The 23,581-nt window shown below is 36.6% G+C and overlaps 1 protein-coding gene across 5 annotated transcripts in view; it reads left to right on the top strand.

Moving 5' to 3' along the window:
- PRUNE2 (prune homolog 2 with BCH domain) overlaps positions 1-23,581 on the top strand; it is a 127,169-nt gene that overhangs the window by 95,266 nt on the left and 8,322 nt on the right. For all 5 annotated transcript variants that reach the window (XM_057365555.1, XM_057365553.1, XM_057365552.1 and 2 more), the window contains 6 exons: positions 7,068-7,147; positions 8,055-8,255; positions 13,372-13,548; positions 17,773-17,875; positions 21,460-21,591; positions 21,750-21,836. In XM_057365555.1, the coding sequence (XP_057221538.1) occupies positions 7,068-7,147; positions 8,055-8,255; positions 13,372-13,548; positions 17,773-17,875; positions 21,460-21,591; positions 21,750-21,836 (780 nt within the window). The remainder of the gene's footprint in view (positions 1-7,067; positions 7,148-8,054; positions 8,256-13,371; positions 13,549-17,772; positions 17,876-21,459; positions 21,592-21,749; positions 21,837-23,581) is intronic.

The following is a 23,581-nucleotide window of genomic DNA, read 5'->3' as shown; positions in this document are numbered from 1 at the left end:
TTGCTTTGCATACAAATATGGGAATAAAAGTCTCGTGCTGTACATAAATTATAGTGCTCAATGTATAGCTTTTTCCTGATCTAATTTGTGATTTAGAGCTACAAAATAAATAGCAATAGAAACACAGTTAGTTTTGTATACTAACATATGGTTGCTAAATGCAGGTCTTGGGAGGTTATAAAATTAATCCATTTTACAAGTCACCTGTATGCAGTATAATTACTTTACACAGATGTGAGTGAAAGTAATTACTTTTTTATAGTCTGAGACATCCTGGAGTGGATTCCTTCCAATACAGTCATTTGCCTGGTATGTGAATATAGCTGAAGCATAATCTCTGACTGATGCTGACTAAATCTTGCACAGTGTATGTCACTTTGATTTGTTGCATATTCTGCTACAGTTTAGGGATCATTAATTCTGCTGAACCTAAAAAATTCTTACTGCAGTCCCTTTTATCTCTGAATAGATATCTGCATAAATTTTTTATTGTCTAGAAATTTTGCAGCAAGGGATTAGTTACAGGAAGTCATTTTGGGTTTAGTGGATACATTTGCTAATAGGTTTTTTCATCTTAGTGCACAGTCTGTTTGGGCTTTTGGGGACAAATATTCTTGCCTTCTTTCTTTGTTTCTTCCTTTGTATTTTCATCAGTTTGTTCACAGTAAAGCCCATTACTTTATCACATATTATTTTTTAAATTTGTGTATTAACACTGTGTTTCCTAGACTATCTCCTTTTGACTGCAGACAGAGTTGATATCGAAGTATATCCTGACTTTGCAGAACATTGCTACCCACGTTACATGAACAATAAGCATCAAAACTCACACCCATGCAGATTACATTAAGATTTCTTATTAGTTCATTAGCACTAAATGTCTCAGAAATTACACATCCCAGTTGTGACAGTTCAGGAAGTTAGACCTACAACCAGAAGATGAAGGACAGAGTGACTGTCTTTTCTGATCACTCAAAATACTGAAAGTGGAAAGTAAACATTTGCTGGTCTTCTAAAAATACTGTTGCTGCAGTAAAAGGTCTATAAACCTCTAATATCTTTTCTGAAGAGAAATGGCACAGCAATTATGAGCCACGAGCATGGACCCCTATGAAAGAAAGCAAAAGACGTGCTATTTGGATATAAATGCAAAACAGCAAAACAGTTTATTTTCTAAAAACAAAATAATATGTCAAGTGTTTAATTGTGATAACAGAATGGGTTCTGCTATTCTCTTACATGAGGTGAGGTAAATGTTGGAGTAGTGTCCTGGTTTTGACTGGCACGGAGTTCATTTTTTTCACGGCTGGTACAGCTGGTACAGTGCTGTGTTTTGGGTTCAGTATGAGAATAATGTTGATAACACACTAATGTTTTAGTTGCTGCTATGTAGTTCTCACCCTAAGTCAAGGAAGTTTTGGTGTCTCATGCTCTGCCAGCAGGCAGGTGCACAGGAAGGGAGGGAGCATAGCTGGAGCAGCTGACCTGAGCTGACCATAGAACATGGTGCCCAGTGTATAAACTGGGGAATTATCCAGCGGGGGTGGGGGCGATCATGTCTCAGGGATGGAGTTTGGCATTGCTTGTGGGTGTTGAGCAATTGTTTTGTGCATCACTGAACCCCCCCAGTCTAACCTTGCATTCTCCACCCTATCCCACTGGGGTCGGGGGAGGTGGATGGGTGCCTGTGAGGTGCTTAGTTGCCAGCTCAGCTTAAGCCATGACAAGTAGCTACAGAGATGGGTGATAGCAAAACACCCCTTGCAAGTCATATATTTGGTAAGATAATTTGGCTCTAAACTTACGTACATTTCTATAATTGTAGAAGAATGCAGAAATTCAGAAAACACTTTGTGTAGTCATCCTTGGTGTAAATTGCATTTGTGGAGTGCTTGTGCAATTGCTTTATGTTCTTCTGAGGCTTTTAATTGCTTCTGAGTAGGAAAGAATTCTGGTTTTGTCTGAAAGAGGTTAGACGTCTTCCAGGTGGGGTGATCAAAATGCCATGAGACTCATCATTCAGGCCAGAGATGGGTTTACACAAGATACTGCATACTCTGGCTTTTGGCCTGGCGAAACACTTAACCCTCTTTAATCCTTCTGGCAGAGCTGTGCTGAGAGTCAGTGGAACAGCATTACTGGATAAATGCCAAAGGCTTTTTCATACCTGCCAAGGAAAATGCTGTCCTCTCATACCCAATCCCTCAAGTTCTCCTTTTTATTTTCCTGGGCTTGGTACTTGCATAAGGGTGGTGTCACAGGGTGGGGACGGGAGGGGTTCAAAGGAGAAGAACTTCATGCTGCCTGTGTGCTGCAAAAGTAACTTGATGCATATAAGTTGCCTTGCTTTTGTACCTAAAATTTCACTTCGTGCATTCTTCTGCAAAGCAGCTCGATTTTTCACTGCAAACTAGTGAGATAGTAGGCAATAAGCAGGGCTCTTACTTCATCCAGAACTAGGGTATGCCTGCATAATGTGTAGAATTGGGGAATGTAAGAAAAGCTTAAATGTCTGGTCTCTGAATAACCTTTCCATGTGTGCTCTATCTCCCCACTTCACATTTCATATCCAAACCAAGCATGTATTAGTTTGAGCAGAAGTGATATCATTCATGTAATTTCTTTTACTCATCATGTTTTGAAACTTTATAAAAAATCTTTGTCATCTTGTGAAAAGTTAGAAGTATTTCTAACTTGGAGGAGGAAGCTAGAAGTCCCTCCTCCTTCTAAGCTTGGAGGAAACATAATTTACTTATCTAGGAAAAGTGCCTGACAGTTGTGGGCTCCTCTTCAGGTTAAACTTCTGCAATGATGAGTACAGAAAATGGGAAAAGGTATACATTTTAAAGTCCAGTTAATTAATAAGTTGTGGTTGATATTTTTTGCACATTGTAGGTATTCATTCAGAGCAGTGCATTGGGAGCATATCTTGTTTTAGACTAAAGAAATTAACTTCTTTATATGTAATAGCTGCAGAGCAACTTGGGAAACTGGTGATAGATCACAGATGACACAAGGGTGAGGCAGCACAGCCCATAGGGATTATGACATATTGCTTTGAATATTCAAAGCTGCTCTTTCTAAAATAGCAGAATGCTGCTGTACCTAGAAAAGTCAGGAAGGATAACTTTTGTTCTGAGAAATACTGATTTAACAGGGCATTAAGAATTATTTAAAGCTTATTAATTTATTGAGCTGTAAGAATGTCTGAATCAAAAAAAGAGCGAAAAACTATTTCAGCCTCCAGCCTCTCCTCCTTTCATATGAATTTGGTATCTGTGATCCACTTTTGAGAAATTGAGGGGTTTCAGCTGCTTCTGAACAAGATCATAAACCTGAATATCAGAGCAAATAATCAGTAACTTGATTCCCAGTGCAGCTGATCCTTAAATGACTGGTCTGTGTACAACATAAAAGAAGTCATTTATGACACAAAAAACCTTAATTGACTTTGACCTCTGTTCCAAGATCCTTTTTTTTTTATCAATCCAGTAAGTCATACCTGATTAGAATGGAGCTTTCTAAAGTAACCTAATTTATTTTTTCAATAGCAGCATTCATTAAAAGAGGATTAAAAAAAATTATTTCTCTAGTATTTTTGTCTACATCATCAGTGTTAACAGTTGCACCCTTTTGGAAGGCAAGGAATTTTATAAACCCCAGTTTTGAAATTATGTGGAGTAACTTTGTGGGAAAGGAAGAGAAGGTAGTTGCCTATTTTAAAGTTTCTGGAGTCTGACTTCCATTACTAGGGTTCCTGCTGAGATCTGTTGAGAGCTTCTGCATAGACAGAAATTAATCTGCAAGGTGCTGAGCTACTCAGCATAACATGTTCTCAGAATCCCTCAGAAAATGGGAAGCTGTGTCTGTAGAAAACAAACTTCATCCATCTCCTCCTTATTCTCCTACTGATGGCAGTTCTGAAGCCATATGGTAGAGCACAGGGTCAGAGATATCTAAATATGATTTTAAACATGCCTGTATTGCCCATTAAATTATGACTGAAAAAATATTAACTATTGCATGTGAAAAATAAGAAATCAAAGGTATGTGTGCCTGGCAAGGAATCTTTAATGTCTTTGGGTAAAGCACAAGGGATTTGGAAAAATAAGACCAGCTTCCCAGTCGCACTCTTCTCCAAAAAGCCTGTTGACTGTTTTTGACAGTACGTAGAAGCCTGACACAATTTTAAAAAAAAAACACAAAAAAAAAAAAAAACAACTTAATCTCTGCAAAAAATCTTCAGAAAGGCAAAATCACCTTTTATATGATTTGAAGGTGAGTGGAGAACCTTGCATTGGCAATGCTTTTGGTAACTGGGCTTTCTAAATGCCTGCTTTGACCCAGAGCTTTTAGGATCAGTGACTCTTACTTCCCAAATTAAGTATTCCAATATGAACAATACAGACTTTTGACATGAAAAATACATTGTCAACAAAATTAAATTATAAGATCTCAGACAAATTCTGATCCTATTTCACTGTAGTCTGTAAGTGAGGGGTATTTTTTGAGTATACTGTCTGTACCTGAATTTTGTAAGAAATTCAAACAAGTATATGAAACACATATATATTAAGCCCTTGAAATATACTGTTCTTCACAACTATGCTATGAAATTGTGATTTAACTCAGCTGCAGTGGTTCCAGTGAAAACAGAAACTATTTCAAATTCTGTCCCAGACGTTTTAAAAATGTTATGCAGCTCTAAATTTGTGAATTAATTACTTCTGGGAAATTGCCTTTTTTCCAGATTTTAATTGTCACTGTAGGCATAGAATATATAAAACTCAGTAGTGCCCTTTTCATGCAAAGGAAAAGATGGTCTTCATTCTTAAACAATTTTTTTTTTGTTTTATGCAAAGAATAGTGTCTCTTTAATACAAGAAGCCTGAAATTTCATTATCCTGCTGTATCCTACTCTTGGATAATTCAAAGGAATTGCCATTTAGTCTGAGAAATCTGTAAAGAAATGTTATCAGTTAATAGTTTGTATGACAGTACCAAAACCCTGTTCAGCCCAACCGAAATGTAAACCCTTGAGTACCCATAAGTCATTATCTGACTAGTCCTGATCTGCTTTAGTCAAAAAACTCTTCATGGTTTTATTTTTGGAAAGGTTAATAAAGCCCCACATAAAATCCTAATCTTAATTTAAAATGGGTTAGAAATATTCATCCTTTCCCCACACCCTTTCTACTTAGGCAGATGTTACTTACAGCACTTTAGAATTTAGATTTGTCTCTAGTTACTTCAGATGAATGAATGAGACTTCATTACACATATGTTACTATGGATTGCATAGACACCAAAAAAAAAAAAAAAAAGGCCAAATACTCTAACGATTCATTTACATTTCCTATGTAAATTGTGATGTTATTCAGTGTTTCTGAATACAGATAATTCTGCAGAGTTGCGGGTGGGTAGGAAATGGTACCTTACAGGCAATTTGTGCCTTCATTTTATACATGAGCAGGATAGTTTGGTCTAATTTCTTCGCTATTCTGTTATATATTCTCAGAGAAATAGTGTTTCAACCCTTCTTTGACAGTAATTAAACTTATTCCAGAATTGGTATGTTTTGTAAAAATCATTAAGCTGTTCATCTCTGTTTTTATGAAAGATGCACTATACAGTATGTGGGGATAAAATCAAATCAGTAAAATAAGCTTTTATTGAGAGACAATGCTTGGTTCTAAGTTGATCAGCACAAACATGTTTGACCATAGTTTTAAATTGTCTGTGTTCTCTATAGTCTCATGGAAAACAGGGATTCACTAGTTTGTCTGTCTATGTGGGAATTTGATTTCATAGGGCTGCAGGTAAAGATCTTTTTCAGCTTCAGGCACTGAGAAGCCTACATATGCATATTTATATATCATTTATGTGGCATTAACAAGAAATTACAAAAACTTTGCTGCAGTGATTGACCAAAAGGTCTTGTCTGGACAGTCAAACTATGAGCGCAAGAAGAAACGGCTAGAGCAACAAGCCATGCCTATTCAGATCTGTTCAATCATTCAGAGCATAGCTGGCTAATGCTGTTATAGGGAAAAGTACCATCACTGGTGTCATCACACTTCTGTTGGTCAAATTGTAAGAATGGTCTGTTCTTTAGCTTTTGTGTGGAAAAAAAAGAAGAAAAAAAAAGAAACTGATTTTGGAACAGTAATAAAGTATAAAATGCTGCAAGTATTTTGATAAAGTGAGTTAAGCTCTCTTGAAGTCATACCTTTTCAATGCAAATAGTTTGGAAGCTGTCAAGTGTGTCTTGAAAATGCAAAATGTTGTTTCCTGTTTGCAGTTGAACCATCCTTCCAGCAAGTATTTTGTGAAATATTTGAATAACAAGTAGACATAGAAACAGTTCAAGTCATTTTGCTTTAAACATTTAACTACCTTTGTTGCTATTTTCATCACTTAGCGCCTTTTCCTTGTCTTATGTATGTACTTAGTAAAATGTCACTTAGCATCTTCCTGAAAATGCTGACTAGGTGAGATACTTTGCAGCCATTTAAGTCTGAAAATCTGTGATATACTTTTAGTTCTCAATTTTCTACTTTCCAGACTCTCTCAGTGTGGCATATTAACTGTATCAGTGTTACTGGTTCAAGTCAGAATTCCTCTAAGATACAAACGATACCAGAAAAAGGAAAAAAAAAAACCAACCTTGTTTTTGCTACACAGTAACTGTATGCACAGTCATGAATACACTGCTTTACCAAGAGTAGCTGAAGCTCCCTGCAGTGATGTGTCCAGTTTGCTGCATGATCAAAGACAAACTTCATTTGTATAAAATGAGAAATATTGCTGTTGCCAGCCTGTCACTATTCAGTGCTGTGTCTTGATAAAAGTGGGTATGTGTGTTCTGTAGTCTCCAAGAGCTCTACAGAAGTGTGTATAAATTAGGGGTAAGAACAGCGCAGTGCAATTGCAACAGCTGTGTTCATTTCTCACAGCAGTTCTGCGATCAGACTTCTGAACTGGCTTTCTTGGAGGAAATTTCACTTATGTATAATATCACAAGCTGTTCATCTCTTTAAGATCTTACTTTATATTTTACCTCTCAGGTTGGTACAAGAGGATGTGGGAATGGACATCCCCTTAGCTGAGGGTGTTGTAAGTCCCAATTCTACAGAGATGAGACCTGGTGAGAGACACTCTTGCTCATTTTCTTAATTGTATCTTATTTCTGTGGCATTTAATTATGCAGTGAAAATGATGTTTCTATGCTGGTAAATAATCAGTTCAGTGTTAAAAAAAAAAAAGCATTAAGTTTGCTTTATTTAGTCAATTTTCTTCTTTACCTGAGAAATAATAATTGTAGTGTCACATTTTCTCTTGTGCATTGTTAACACTTTTTTGGTCTTCGGGAAGTTTTCATAATCTGTATTATGTATTTTATATTTGGATACTGTCTAAGTGAACTAACTTGAAATGTGCCATAAAAGGCAAAGACAAGGAGCAAAGGTAATCTAACTTTTGTCTTGTTGAATACTACTTCTATTTAGCACTGGCTAAGAGCCTCAGAGATTTTTTTATTTGTTGTTGTGTTGAGCAACATATTGTACAGTTAAAGCTAAAGACATAAATATTTGMAAATCAGCACCAGGTGCATAAGAAAATAAATATTTACAAAGGCTTTTCAGTCATGAATTTTCCCAAGACTCAGTAATGTCTTGATTAATAACTCAAATTATTTTATTTACTCTTTAAATTCATAAACATTCTGGGTCAGAGCATGTTCAAAACCTGATTTCTGTCTGATGATTGAAAAAAAGTGAATCTGGATTTAGCATAATTTAAGAGTTCTGAGCTACATCTGCTGCTCCTTTAGATTTTTGTTTTATTTCCTTTAACATGAATGTTGATATTCGTATTTTGTGTTAGATGGTCTTAAATGTCATGGTGTCACTAGAATTGATTTGTTCCAATGTTTTTAAAGGTCATTTTTGTGTCCTTGGGAGATTAATTGTATGTGGAATAGATAAAGCTTTTGGGTTTTGGGTTTTTTTTTATTTGTTTGTTTTTTTGTTTTGTTTTTTTTTTTAATTCAGAACCTCCCAATTCTCTTGATCTTAATGGTTCCCAACCCAGAAGGATAAAGCTCACTGCTCCAAACATCAATCTCTCTTTGGACCGGAGTGAAGGGTCAGTACTTTCTGATGATAATTTGGATACACCAGATGAAATTGACATTAATGTAGATGACCTTGACACTCCTGATGAAGCAGATTCTTTTGAATACACCGGACAAGGTAACATTCTAGATTGTAAATGTTGAGTTCATCTCTGTTTCTTTTTTTACTACTCACATGATCAGTCTCATGTCTTTCAGATTATCAGTATGGTTAAAGCATTTGAGAGTTAATGCCAAGCACTGAAGTATTTTCACTGTCTGCTATTTTTTAATCTTTATTCCTTCTGTTTAAAGAATTATCTTTCTATTTATTCAGTGTAGAAAGAAATAATACAGCTGACTTAAAAAAAAAAGTAAGAGCAACTACCTAGGGAGAATGAAATTCCAAGTCCAGTACCACAGRACTCATCTGAAAACAATTGTTGAAGAAGGGGAAAGCTGTTGACCATTGCTGTAGAGAGCACTATAGCCAACTGCAGCTTCTTGTAGTTCTAGGTTACAGTTAATCAGTCATATTTAGGAGTATAATTTTGTGCAAAATATGCTGGCTGCACCAAAGAGTACATAAGCAAGGTAGAACAATGTGCTGGGAGGTCTTTTATTAGGAAGAAAGGTCTACTTTATATTCTCATGATAGGAAAGCTGAGGTGTGGCAAGTGTGTGTATGGCATGATAATGCTAGCTCAGCTGATGGAACAAATAGAATTTATCATTCTACTAATTAGAATGTCATTTTTCAACAGGTCTAGCTGTACAATATAGGTGCACCCTGACATGTGCAATGGATACTTCATTCTTCCTTCACGTATTAATGATTTTCTCTCAGAGAAATATGAATGTGAAAGTTTCACTCACTTTACTTAGTTTCATGATGTACAAAATAGGGTGTTTCCTATTCCTTGCTAGTATCTTATAAAACATGTGAGAACTGTAACCGCTGATGTAAATACATACAGATCATAAGCTATTTGAGGGTAAAATAAGAGTGAACATTTTGCTACCTAGAGCAGAAAGAAACTTTAAAAATGGATCCATTCAAACTGAATTTTCCCATGCATTTACTTTGTCTGCTGCTAGTGAGGTTGCTGGAACATACAAGAACAGTTGCATCATTTTAAATGGTATTGCCAAAGAAGCATTACTCTGCACACAGTCATGCATGAGTTTCTCTAATGTTACTTCTCSTTAGGAGGGCGATTTCCTTATGGGTAGATGCAGAGTGTGGTGATGGGCTGCTTGATGGTTAGAAGATTTTACAACCAAGGTTAAAACTAACACACATATGGGCTCACATGCTTAGACTGGTTTGACCAGCATGTGAGAGGAAAAGTCTCTTTCTGCAATAGAACGGATTTTGYCTTTAAGCCCTCAAGTAATTAAATTCAACTCCAGTGATTTTGGTAACAGTTGTATTGACAGCAAGCATTTCTTCCCAGTGTTTTGCTGCTTTCTATTGTGATCATTCRTTCGGTTCTTAAAACTGGATCAATTTCTTCAAACTCCTAAGTGAAGGGATTCAGGTCTGTGTGGTTTGAGTGACATTTATACAGTTGTGCAGTTTGTTTTCAGACACTTAATAAWAAAAATGTCTTCCACTGAGATGAGCCAAGAAAAGAGTAGAAAAGAAAAACAAAAACAAAAACAAAAAAAAAAATCAGCATTTTATCGAAAGAAGTCAGCAATAAAAGACGTTAGCTATGTATAATGTTAATCTGATAGCTAAGGTTATAGTCATAGGAACTAATGCAGAAGGCTTATTTGCATGGTCAACAGACTTTACTATCTTTRTACTCCTTACTCTACTATTAGCTGGTATGCACTTTGATATTACCAGCACTCCCAATCTCCCACAGTTCAATGTTTCTAACTGCTGCCAAACCCCGGAAAGTAAATACTGGGAAAACATAGCTGCTGAGACCAGAGAGARCAGTGATTTTTGTCGTGATCAGACTGTTGAAGGTCCCTTTGAACTACAAAAGGTAGCAGAGTAAAGTAAGACTGTTATCATTGTTAAGGGGTCCACCTCATCACTGAAAAATGTCACTGTATTATAAGTAATACTGAAACCCATTTGTTAAAAGGAATGATGAAGAAGAATCATCGCAACTGCAACAAGCAAGAAAACAGATAAGAGCAGAAATACCAAAGTACTTGTCTTAACCTAGCGCCTCACTTGTTTTCAGGTTGATTGCTCATCAGTTTCACACAATGGGGTTTTTTGTCACTAATACCATACATTCCAACAATCTCTTTCGGAAGCCATGCTAGTTTCTGAAATTAGCTTTTATGATTATTGCTTCAGATGACATAAAATTTGCATTTCTGAAAACCGTATACGAACCATCAGTGAAAGCCGGCTCTCAAATCAGCACTATTTATAAAGTACRAGTGTTTATTATTTTTTATGCAGATACTTATTTTCTTTCTGAATTTCACAGTGGTGCATCTTTCTCTGCAAAATCAACACTCCAGGCAGTAAAGAAGAGCTACTTTATCAGGAAGAGGCCATTTCTATAAAAAGAAAKAAATATTTCTATAAAAAGAAATAATTTAATTTATGTATCCAATTTCAACATCCTAAGTTTTATCAGAATCTTAGTCATTTTCCCTTGTCTGCAGTTTCATCACCAACAAAAAAAAAGTTATTGAACCCCAAATACAATTTCAGCATTGGTCTGCCAGTTACCTAGCCCAGCCTCTTTTCATTAAAATTTGTTCTGCCAGCTACACTTATCTGCCTCAGTCACATTCTTTCTATCATACAGTCATCCTAGCCTGTGCTGATAATCCCATATATCTATTCTAAAAGTACCTGAGCTGCCTAATAGTATCCTGTGGAGACCCTATGCCCTTACAGGAATGGGCTCCCTTGGAATGGCTTGTCAGAGTTTGCACAGCTTTTGTATTGCTACCAACAGTACTTTTGCAAAACTGACAACATACAAAATTGCACTAAGGTRTCTAGGTTTGGAGGGAGTGGGGTTATGTGTTGTGTAAGCTTGTTCCCAGTGTCACAGAATGTGTGGTATTTCAAGGCTGAATGCATTGTTAACCATCACAAGCATTATGCCCCGAAAAAGACATGAGTATATACTTTAGTTCCTCAATATATAATCTGCTGAGCATCAACTCTTAAACCAATTCAAAATACCATACTTGAAAAAACCACACCTTTATTCAGACTGTCCTTCTTTCCAACCTAAGATCTCCTCAAGCTTGCTTTATTTGGAGTTCCTAAGGAAAAAAGGCTTAGGTGATCACATTATAGGTTCATGTRTATGTATTTCTAGCTTTTTCATCCCTGTTGCCACCATCAATACMATTTTATTTGAATATGTTTTTAGCTCACTGGCTGGTTAGACAGTGAGGTAGGAGGTGAAATATTCTTCCTTTCTTTCAAGATTCCAGCAGGCAGGAACTAAGCAAAATAGAGGTTTCATTGTTCATGAGGGAATCTGCCTCAGAGAGAGGCTCCTTCTCCCAGTATAATTCTCTAATTATATTTCGTATTAGATAGGCAGCAATAGAAATTCAGACTTTTTTATTTCTAGTGTAGCAATAAATATGTGCTCAACCTGTATTTTTTAGAATCTCTTTCTGTGTGCTTAGAGAAGCTTGCTGTGCCTAACAGATTTGGTGATACTATTGATAGGTTTTAATGGAGAAGTTAGTTTTACAAATTAGTAATTAGTACATRTATGTATATGTGCATGTATCTTCTATGTAGATATATGTGGTGTATATATACAGTATACTATCATATTCCTGATTTCATAGATATCTGATTTAATTTTATGATAAATTAGTGTGTTTTAGGGATCATATGCTTCACTTACTGTGAGTAGTTCAAGAAGCAGCATTAATCAAAGTGGTGCATCTGTAGGTAGCCCAATACACAGAAAGGTTTGAGGGCACCTATGAAACATGGTGTTCTTTACTTCTTGTCATTTAAAATTGCTTTTCTTAGTTTATTCGTAGTTTATTCTCATAGATCTCCTTGGTATTTTCAAATAGGATGTCTGCAGCTTTTTCTGTACAGATGTGTATGTCATTAGGTGTTTCACTCATTGTTTGCCATGAATTTGACTTGCAATTCAAGTTCTGCTCTTATTGCTGCAGAGCCAGAATATTGCTTTAAAAACAATAGTTTGCTTCAAATACGTGTCATGCATAAAATTTACAGAACCTTTACTGTGAAGGTAAAAGAATAATATGCACATGGAAGCATGTGGCAGAGGTGCTTCAGCAAGAATAGTACAACAGAGGCAATTTTTTCCCCCATGAAAAACACAGTGTATCATAACCACGCTAAAGGGGGAAGTAAATAATTTTGGCTGTGGACATAATCACATTTCATGTCACTTTCTCTGTRAACAGCCATTAAATTTGAAAAAATTGGAATGCAGTTAAATTTGTTGAGAAGAATCTGATCAGTGTGCCATGAAAATTTATGTAGATTTAATGTATTTAGATTTAATGTATTACCTCACAAGATTTTTTGAAAGTAGGTATTCAGTGGAGAGACTTTATAGTCACTTGTCAGCCATATAGTTAATTTTTGGTGGTCATTGTGTCTGCAGACTGTGCGTGCGTGYTGTCTCTAGGGTGCTTATAGAATGGGTCAGACCGCCTGGCTGCTCTATACTTCACATCTGTGAGAGAAATGGTATTTAACTTCAGTCAATCCTAGGGGGAGGTAACTACTCTGCTTATATGAGGAGTCAGCATGACTGATTTGGAGGAAGATGAGTATTCTTCATATTTGGTGATAGTGGATGTAAACAGATTGGAGACAAACTGGGAAAAAATTGAGAAGCTGTAGCTCTCTGRCAGTTCTCTAAACAGGAAGTATTGTTGTGTTTATGCTTATTTTTTGGTTTTGTTTTTGTTTTTTTTTTAACATAATTGTCATGCCTGCAACACAGATTTTAGAAGGCCTACCTTGCAATAACTGTAGTTATTGCAGCCTCACAGTTTACCAACTGGATGCAAAAATCCCTTTGTGGAATTCTGCGTGATGATAATTGCTTTTTTTTTTTTTGTCTTCATAATGATGAAAAGTCTTTCAAAAAATGGAATCTTCTCGTTTACTGACTGTCAGATTATCACATTCTGCTCTTAAAGCAGCACTGTAAAAATCCAGTGAATTTCAGTCATCCCTCTCAAATATATGTAACGCAAAAGTATTTAGAACTTTAACAGAAAGGGGTAATACGTACAGTTTTACTTTTCAGAAGACCAGGCTGCTGCTAAGGATGCTTCCCAGGAAGAGTCTGAATCAATTCCAGAGTACACTGCTGAAGAGGAGCGAGAGGACAACAGGTTATGGAGAACAGTGGTTATTGGAGAACAAGAACAGAGAATTGATATGAAAGTCATTGAACCATACAAAAAGGTCATTTCACATGGAGGTAGGAGAAGTTGCAAGCATTTTTTTAATWTATGTAAAAAAATATATGCTTTATTGATCATGATTTCTTTTTATTTTCATTTAGTTATCGTACTGTCAGGGGGAGAGAGAATTTAGTTTTTCAGTCTTGGCTGAAATCAACCTGGATTTCAACTCAATGTGGCAATGGCTAATAAGAATTTTATATTTAAAGCTATTTCAGATGCAGTATCCTGACATATATGTGTCAGGAACGATTTGGTCACTGTAGGCTAAAACTGTTTTGAACAAAGAAAAAGACCTTTGGCCTACAGCAAATTAAAATTTTGAAAACCTTTTTTAGTAGGTTTTGACAAAAGCTTTTGCATGAAGGAGTGTAATGTTCTGTGATTTGCTGAATGATGTATGTGGTTTCACTAATCTAAACAAGTGGCAAAAGAAAAAAGATCATTCTCCCTGGGGCTTACATTCATCTGGCTACTAACCTTGTGCTATTTTTTCTGCCATTTGTAGTTGTCAGCAGCATTTCACCAGGAACTGGCTTATGGGATGTTTTTACATAATTTGTTAATGATACTTAAATAACATATCAAAGAAAACATTTAAAGTAAAAAAAATTACTCCCCATGCTTGCTATATTTTCTCATTTGCTCATCTGCTTCCAAGCTTCCTCAGAGAATTTATAGTTTTGGTGTTGGTAATACACTTCTGTACAAATWAATTCAAATGGATAAATATTTCTATAAAGGTTGAAGGAAGAAAATGAAACAAAGCTTTCTAAGTGCCTTTTCTATGGTATCTCAGGTTTAGATTATCTTGGATTCTGTATTTTTGGGGGACATTTTATTATCCATTAAGAAAGGCATTAGGTTAAAATGACTTGTCTTATTCTTGAAAAACGGAGGCAGGCTACTTAGCACGTCAGAAGTAAGATTTGTGAGTTTATAAGGGGGTGCTTTTGTCACAATGTTGTTTATCTGCAGCATCAGTTAAAGATATTAAAATACTAAAGTAGAATTTTTTCAGTGTTAAGCCTCTATCTGGTAAAATTACATAAATAAATTATGGTTAATTTTTACATTAAAAGCAGCTAAATTATAGCCGACAGGTATTCACAGTGGCCAGTGTACAGGAGGTTTAATCACAATTATTAAAGATGTTTAAGCCTCCAAGCATTTTTCCACTAACACTACCATCAAAGATTTATGAATGTGGTGACACCTCAGACACAGTTTAGCAAATATACACAGATGGCTTAATTTAGGAAACAAACACAAAATATTTTGGGGCCTTGCTAATATTGTTTATTTGTGTATTTTTGTATGCTGTAAACTAGCCWATATGCATTTGCAGTAAAAACTTGTGTATTTCCTAGATGTTGACATATATGTTTATATCATATCATATATGTTTATTTTGTGAAAAATTAATGTTTAATGGGAGACTGGGTAATTCAGCTCAACTCTCAGTATGAAATAATTTGAATTAAAATTTTACATGTTTGACATTTTGATTTGGTAGCTTACTGAAATGTAAGACAAAGACCATTAAGTTTGCTTTCGAAAGGGTGCTTGTCAATAGCATTAATCATTGTTAAACAAACAGTGTGAGATGTAACAATAAGGTTCAGCCTGAAACTGCCTAAACTGGAAATATTTCCTGATATCTAAGCAAACCGAAGCAAGTTAAGGACTGCATCAAATTCTGTGTTTATGAAGTGGCAGATACAAGATGAGGAAACAAAATAATTTTGTTACTTCTGTTGAGGGAAACTTCAGATGGCTCAGTTTCTAGTTGTGAAAGCTAGGCCCATTGTGTATCAAGCTCTCTTTAGCAATACGTTAGTGTTTAGGGTGCCAGGAGTCTTTTCTTTAAGCTCAAGAACAGTAATAGGTTCTGACTAAAATTAGTCAACTGGAAATTAAGTCAAGCGTCTCTTGATGATTCAGAGATCTACTGAACATTCTTGCCTGCCAAAAGACAGATAACAACAAATGTGGGATCTAGGTGGTAGTCACAAAATAAGAAAGGGGAGAGTAGACTTGGCAGTGTGGGTTTAGATTGTTTTCAATATATGCCAATAGAGAAATTTCTGAAAGAACTTTCTCTTTTCTTAGGCTGAGATTTTGGGGAAATGGCTTTTACTGGCTTTTAGTGATGAATTAAAATGCACTTGTCCCTCGGGTGAACATTCCTTCTCTTCAAGCATGTGTGAGGAAAAGTGGCTTAGCTTTATCTGTGGGTTTTCCTTCTGTGTGTTGTTAGTTAGCATCTGCACATAATCATTTTGCTTTCCATGAACTGCAAACTGTGCTGTGTAATTTACTGGACCCACCTGCCACAATGTGCCCTTACTGCCAAATTCCTGTGCCAACTGGACAGATTGGTTTATGGCATCATGATATAAAGTCTATTAAGATTTTATTAAATTTATGGAAGGAAGGAAATAAGGAAATGTCCTCCCTAGTTCTCTCCTTATAAACCTGATAGGGAGAGAAATATGGCTTTATTCCTGTTGTTGTTTAAACCCAGCTGGCAAGCAAGCCCCACACAGCCACTCACTCACTCCCACAAGGTGAATCATAAGAACAAGTAAAGTCTGAGGTTGAGATCAGGATAGTTTCATATGTAAAGCAAAACCTGTGCACACAAATAAAGCAAAACAAGAAATTCATTCACCACTTCCCAAGGACAGGCAGSTGTTGAGCTATCTTCAGGAGACCAGGGCCTCATCACAGGTAAGGGTGACTTGGGAAGACAAAAGCTATCACTCCAAATATCCCCTCCTACTTCCTCCTTCTTCCCCTCCTGAGGATGATGCCATATGGTCTGGAATATCCATATGGTCATTTGGGGTCAGATATCTTGGCAGTGTCCCCTTCCCAGTCAAAGTTCTTGTGCACCCTTGGCCTGCTCCCTGAGGGGTGGGGGCAGCAGAAGTGGGGTGAAAAGCAGAGAAGGCCTTGGTGCTTTGTGAGCACTGTGCAGCAATAAAAAAAAAAAATCTCTATATTACCAACCATCTCWTTTCAGTGCACATCAAAACCACAGCCCCATATTTGCCTCTGTGATGGAAATTAACTCTCTCCCAGCCAAGACCAGCACAATTCCAAATAATCTAGCTGAATAATAATTTGTGCTTCAAACAGGACTGGAGTTCCATGAGCACTTTAGTTAAGCTTGGATTTTGCTCTCTAGTATCCAGAAAGCTCTTAAAGTAAAAGTCTTAAAATCTCCTTATGGAAAGGACTATCCTTTCATTTTTTTCCAGAGTATGTTCCTATCTGTGAGGAGAATTGAAGTTCCCTTCACATATATGACCATCTCTCCCTCGTGCTCAATCTTTTCTAGACTCAAAAAGCTTTCAAATGTCTCTGAGAACATCCATCTTCTGTCTCTGCGCCGCCAGTGGTATCTACCTGCCTCCCAATTGCATGTGTACTTTAAGTAAAACTTTCAACTGAAATGCAGCAGTATTTTTCATTTATTATTAATGATAAATATGGAAAATCCATAGCAGCTGCAAAAGATTGTGGAGAAGATTAACCAACATTAATCCATCATGGGGAAAAAATACTTTCTTTTGGATAATAAGCAGCTRTCCTGGACCGTGGAATGGTAGTGCTGCAGCTTTGAAGGTTTACAGCTATCATKAGGCAGTGATGTGGCCTGGGGAATGCCAGTATTGGACAACTGGAGTATGCAAGGTTAAAAAGTAATTTATACAAAACCTGCAGCAAAGGATTTAACTCATCTCTAGGAGCTTTTAAGGGAAAGTCGGGTGCAATCATAATTGGAATATTCTAAAGCCATTGGAGCTGCAGAGGCCAGCTGAGACTGGACTGCATGACTTTGTGAAATACAATTCAAACTATGCAGGACAAAAAATGTAGGATATTGTCTTTAGCGCCTTTTATTCCTCAGTCTGAAGTCAGCATTCAGAACATGATTGTTATAGAGCTGCAATGAGGCAAAAGCAGAAGCTTTTGAAGGGTTTTTTGCTGGTCTCTCTAAAAAGTTTACCAATAGTGTACTATGTGTGTTTTTTGAGAATTCAGTTTAGCTGACTATCCTACTTTTTTATCACTTTATGGTAGTTCATTCCTTCGGTGTGAAGCATTTTGGTAAGCTTGAGCTGTAGACATAGTAGCTCTGTCACAGGACTTAGAGACTTCTTTTTAAATTTGTCCTGTTAAAAGGCTTGACAAAGATAAAAATGCATTTTCTTTTTTTTTTTTTTCCACAGGATACTATGGTGATGGTCCAAATGCTATCATTGTGTTCGCAGCATGCTTCTTGCCAGACAGCAGTCGAACTGATTACAACTATGTCATGGAAAATCTTTTCCTGTGAGTGATATGTGACCAATGTGACAGAATCTTTTGAGTTAGTACTCGTAATTGTGAGAGGTAACCTGTCTTTACTTAAGAGGTAATTTTGGTCGTTAAAAGGGGAGTGACAAGGAAAATAGCAGTTCTGGATAAACTGCTCAGTGSAGTATTATTTTGGTATCCTTTACCTACTCATCTTCTCAAATTAAGGTGTATTTCCTAGGACCAAATGTGACTGTTAGTATCTCCCTAAAGGTCAAAGAATGCAGTGTCTCCAACTTGTTGGGGCTTCAGTATTTGTACTGGTGATTTCTAGCTCTTGCTGARTACAATCAGCAGGGGCTTAGAATATTTTTCATACTGATTGTCCATTATATATTATCATCATGTGTCACTGAATGTATTTTTAATATATGCTGGAGTCACAGGGTCATTTTTTGACACTTGCTTTTTAAAAACAGGATAAATGGCAGTTGTTGACACAAGCAGCTCTAACTATGCTTCCTGACTCCAGCTGTTTTTGATTCAGAAGTGGTAGAGACCAGTTGGGCAGGATGCAAATTTGGCCTCATAACCCCAGATTTATCACGGGAAAATTATTCCTAATAGCAGTTGGTTTGGCGGCCAAAAATTTTGCAGGCAGCACTCTCCTGAAGTGCCTTGAACTGCATCCACCTACAGCTGTTAAAAAGTCAACCATTCCAGTGTTTTCTGTGCTAAAATCAASTAAGTAATTCCCAAAGCCAGCAGGAGACCTGGGCTTTGCCATTTGCAGTTTATAGGGCACTGAGAGCACAGACGCAGGTTTCCTTAATATTCCAGTCTGTGAATGTGCACTTGTTGGCAGCCTGTGCCTTTAACATTGTCTCTCTGTGTGAAAATCAAGACTGACCAGTCTTGATTGTTTTCAGTTTGACCAGTTTTCGTTTCTGGTCAGAACAACTSATATCATTTGCCTGGTAGAGCCTCTAAGAGCTCAATGTCATCTATAGTAACAGATATACACACAATGTCCAATGATTTAGAAGAGAGGAATTAATTACTACAGTGGTTGTAACTTGATAAGTAAGGAACAAAGCTGAATGTAACCATGACTGTCATTCGTAGYTGTTTGTCCTCACCCAAGACCCTTGTTCAGATAGAGCTGGTGGTAAATGACCTTTGCAGAGAAAGCCTTAAGAGCCTTTTCCACATAACTTAAGGATCTTGCCAAAGTTAATTTTATAAGTCATGTTTTCTGAAGTAGTAATATAAATGTGAATTTACATTGGCTGTGAACCTGCAGCTTATGTTAAGGCTTATACATGGTTGGCACTCTCTAAGGCAACAAGAAAAGAGAATATGTTCACTCCTTTCTTTTAGTTTTGGGCCTATTCATTGCATGAAAATAAAGGGAGTGCAACAGTTTACTAAATATGCAATTACTGATATATTTAAATATTTGATAATTCTTTACTACTGAATTATACAGGGATCTGGAGAGACCTGCAAAGCACTGCATCTCTTTTCCTTTTTTTTTATACAGCATATTTCTGGTAGTAAATAACCCATCTCTAGTTTCCGATTAACAACTGTCCTCAATTGTTCATGAGTTTTGTCGTTGCTTTCCTATGTGAATTCCTTTCACATTTCCAGTTATTTTTTTCCTATTTGTCATATTGCCTGATTCTATAATATTGTATTTGGAAGGTGGAGTTTGGGTGAAAATGCTTGAAATAGCTTCTGCAGAGTTTTTGTAGGTAATGCAGAAGTGCACAAAAAAAAATCTGCTGTTTCATTATTGCTGCCTGAAAGTCAGATTAAAGCCAGTCTACAGATTCTTTTTTTTTTCAATTAATCTCAACTTGGAAAACTACATTTTAAAAACAAAACCATCACTTGGCTTTCAAAGTGAGTCAGTTGTTCTAGTAAATGAGAAAATTTCTGTCCATCTTTTCAAATAATGAAGAAAATGCCATTATTACCAAATAATAAGAAATTACTAGGTAGGTAAGCGAGCTCAACATCCTCAAAATGGCAAGTCGTCTAATTCAACCTACATTGCATAAGAGCTTTTGAAAGTATGTGAGATAAGTGAGATGTGACTAAAAAACCAGCAAAGATTCCATTTTGTCTTAATAGTCCTCCTATTTCTGGTGAGAAATACACATGATTGTTCTTACTGTAACCAATTATTCATAATAATAGGCACAATTCCCTTTGGAGTTTATAAATAGAAATTTTTCAAACTTTTTCTRTGACTGAAAGACTTGTAATGTTTTCGTACATATATACACACTTCTGTGTATTTCTRTGTTTTAAATGCCTTTAAAGCACTAGATGTTGTCCCACGTAGGAAGGGCATAACCTGTCAAATAATAGGCTTTATTAAAGTAGCTATTTAATTAAGCTTTATGCATCAGATTGTCCATGCAATCCTTTGCTTTCCTATTTCACTGTTAGACATAAGCCTTCACAAATGTCAGCAAAAGCAGGGAATTCACAAGGTAAGAAAGAACAAGGTGAGAAAGAGCAGTGAAATGTGCTGAGGGAGTTGKGAATAAGATGGGGTTTACCAAATGCATGGAACTGGTCTAGTGAAGGGCTGCCTACTTTATGCCCAGGTAATAAAAAAAATAGCACTCTCTGGTGAGAACTAGATTTCCCACAGTTCTTTTGAACACRTTACATCCTAAGGAATTTAAGGGTCAGATTAGATTGTGAAGCATTCCCATACACCTGTGAAAGGGGCTATTATGCTTCAGGATAGAGCTGCCTTTTGTAGCAAGCACACTTAGGYATTCAGGTTTTTAAGGTGTGAGTTACGGTTTTTCATTCTAGTTTTTACAGAGGCATGCCTTGAGGGTAGATGCAGAGAGAAGAATTTGAGCATTCCTGTGATGATCACATCCCCAGTGGGGACTGCTAAATGGAAACATCTGCATAGATAGTCCCAAACAAGAATTTAAAACGATACTTTTGCTTGAATGAGAAGTGTGCTCTTCTATGTAGGATAAATGTCACTGCAGAGTACTCCCAGTTAGTGTTGGGAGTGTTTTGCGTACAAAATGAAGTGATGTCAGGTTGATGGACAAGTCTTATTAGCTTTGAGTTTCAAAGTGTTTGTGTTTTGCAATCACAGACTTGATAGCAGTAGTGTGAGGATCACAAGAATTATGAACAAGTGTGTTCTGACACTTTGAATTTTTGCATTGCACCAGTGATAATTAGAATAGTGAGTAGGAGTTTCTCAACAGTTAATTTCAGAAGTTCCTAGTGTTGGAAAATGCTGCCATGTTCTCCCTTCCAAAATCAACTGACTTAATGTCTTTTTAAGAAAAAGCAAATTCATCAGTGGTATTTSAAAACTCCCTCTGAAACTCTGTATTTGTGAGGAAACCACATATTTCTGAAGACACAGATAAGATTGTGGCTTTCTAGTTACGTATCTACAGGTACCATGGTGACCAGTGCTAAATGTTTGCTTTGGTTTAAAGGAAAAGAAAAACCTGTCCTGTCACAAAGTGCTTGATCTGGCTTGATTTATTTCTAGTAGACACTTTAGTTTGGGCTYAAGCAGGTAGTGTACAACATATGCTCACTGGCATCTGTACTTTTATCAGATATGTAATCAGTACCTTAGAGCTGATGGTGGCTGAAGACTACATGATAGTCTACTTGAATGGAGCAACACCAAGAAGAAGGATGCCTGGATTGGGTTGGATGAAAAAATGTTATCAGATGATTGATCGACGGTAAGTAGTATTTTCCTGTCTGATCACAGACATTATTTTAGACACTGTCCATTTCTGTAACTCTCTAAAATTGCATGCCAATGTTTACTGTATATGCTCTTCCTGTATCTCCTGTGTTTTTTTCTGTTTTTTAAAGAAACCATTGCTTTTTTACTTAGATTGCGGAAGAATTTGAAATCCTTTATAATTGTTCATCCATCATGGTTTATCAGGACGATTCTGGCTGTGACACGACCTTTTATAAGGTATGTAATAAGCACCAGTGATTTGCTATGTCACTAAGAATGCATAAGCACCCTAAATCATCAAACATGGCTGTTAATCTTTCTCTGAATAGTGCTCATTTTATCGCTCATGTTGGTATTTTGGCAGTTGAGTAGGGGAAAAAATGTGATTTATACAAGTGTGTAGTTGCAGATGTCATAGGCATGATTTTGTGTATTTAAAGGGACCGAATTCCCAGCTTTAAACTTYGTTAGAGCCCAGATAAGAGGCATGTAGAAATGGGGACGACATGTATGATRATCACCTTATTTTAAAAATTCTGGCTACAGAGTAAGATAAAGCTAAAAAGTTCTGTTTTTTAAAATATCATTGCTTTTCATACAAGAGGACTGTCTGCACCCTGAGGTGTTTGAGTTCATTTGGTTTAAGAAAGGTTTAATGCTGTCAAAAATTAAAAAAAGGTTACCAACTTTAAAGACCTTGCACTTACTGCAGAAGAAAAGATGCAGTTGAAATCCTGAGATCAGGGAGAGCAGACTGGCAGGTAAAAAAATGTTGCCTCAAGCAAGGGAAGCACCATAATCTACAGAGCCCAGACAGTGAATGACATATGTCATTTCAGATCTCAGAGAGTTCTGCTCACAGACTGCAGGTGAAGAAGTTGGAAATATCTTGTCACAGAGTGCTGTGTCCTGACAGACTGACATTGAGATGGGGAAACATATGAGYTGTCCCATTGCTGCACAAGTGCAGYAGGCAGAGTRTCATAATGGAGCTCCTTTCTAGATGTGGTATCTTTAAGACCAAGTAGAAAGTGACAATTCAAAATACCAGAGTATCAGGGAAACAGTACTTGAAATTATCAATAGTAGTTACTAGGATTTACTGAGTTGCATTTGGTTTCTGAGTTATTTCCTATTTGCTCCTGTTTGCATCCTGTTTTCTCCTAGAAATGGCAGTTCAGTTTTTCAAAGCTATGTCTGTTTCATTCACTAGTTATTTATTCAAGATGACCATACTAARCAGCAGTGAATAGAGGTTTTTCATTGCCAAACAGAAGAAAATGTTCACTCTAAATAGTTTATCAAAGCAAATTAGCAGTACAAAACTAGACWYATTACCCTTCSCTTCTCCTTCCCCTTCTCCCCAGTGAGAAGGACTGAGGAGATAAAGAGATAAAAACTTGATTATATTGAGGGGTGATGACTATAGCTCAGTTTGCTAGCCCTGAGCTATTCCCCAAACCCCTGACAGTCACAGTGGGAATTTTAGAGTAAGAAATTAATTGGTCACAGGGCAAGCAAGGATTTCAGCGAGGTAGCTAAAGATGAGCGACATAATTTTGATTGTTTATCAGCTGAGATGTGGTTCAGCAGTAGAAATCAAGAACCTAAAGGACAACAAAATTATAAGGGCCAGTCACATCACTGAGGGTGTGATACCTACAACCCTACCTCAACTCTATCTTAATTCTATCTCAAAAACTGGTGAGAAAATTCAGTGGAGTCTGGGACCCATCTTAACTGACAAACTATTGTCAGAATATGAGAATGAAAGAACTAGCAGAGGTAGATCTTAGATACTCTTTTAGAACCCTAAGTCTTATAGATATTCACTCCAAAAATTATTTGAGCTGTGTCAGATAAGGAATTAGATTTCTAATAAAGGAACTGTCTGTGAAACATTTGGCATTGGGTGAAAATATTTAAATAGTGGGAAGTTACCACTATTGGCAGCACACTTTCCCTGAAGACTGAAAGAAACT

The sequence above is a fragment of the Malurus melanocephalus genome, unplaced genomic scaffold (assembly GCF_030028575.1).
Source record: "Malurus melanocephalus ecotype Western Australia unplaced genomic scaffold, MMel_1.1 scaffold_54, whole genome shotgun sequence".
NCBI lineage: Eukaryota > Metazoa > Chordata > Aves > Passeriformes > Maluridae > Malurus > Malurus melanocephalus.
Note: the sequence above shows the minus strand (reverse complement) of the source record. Positions and strands in the feature narration are given on the sequence as shown.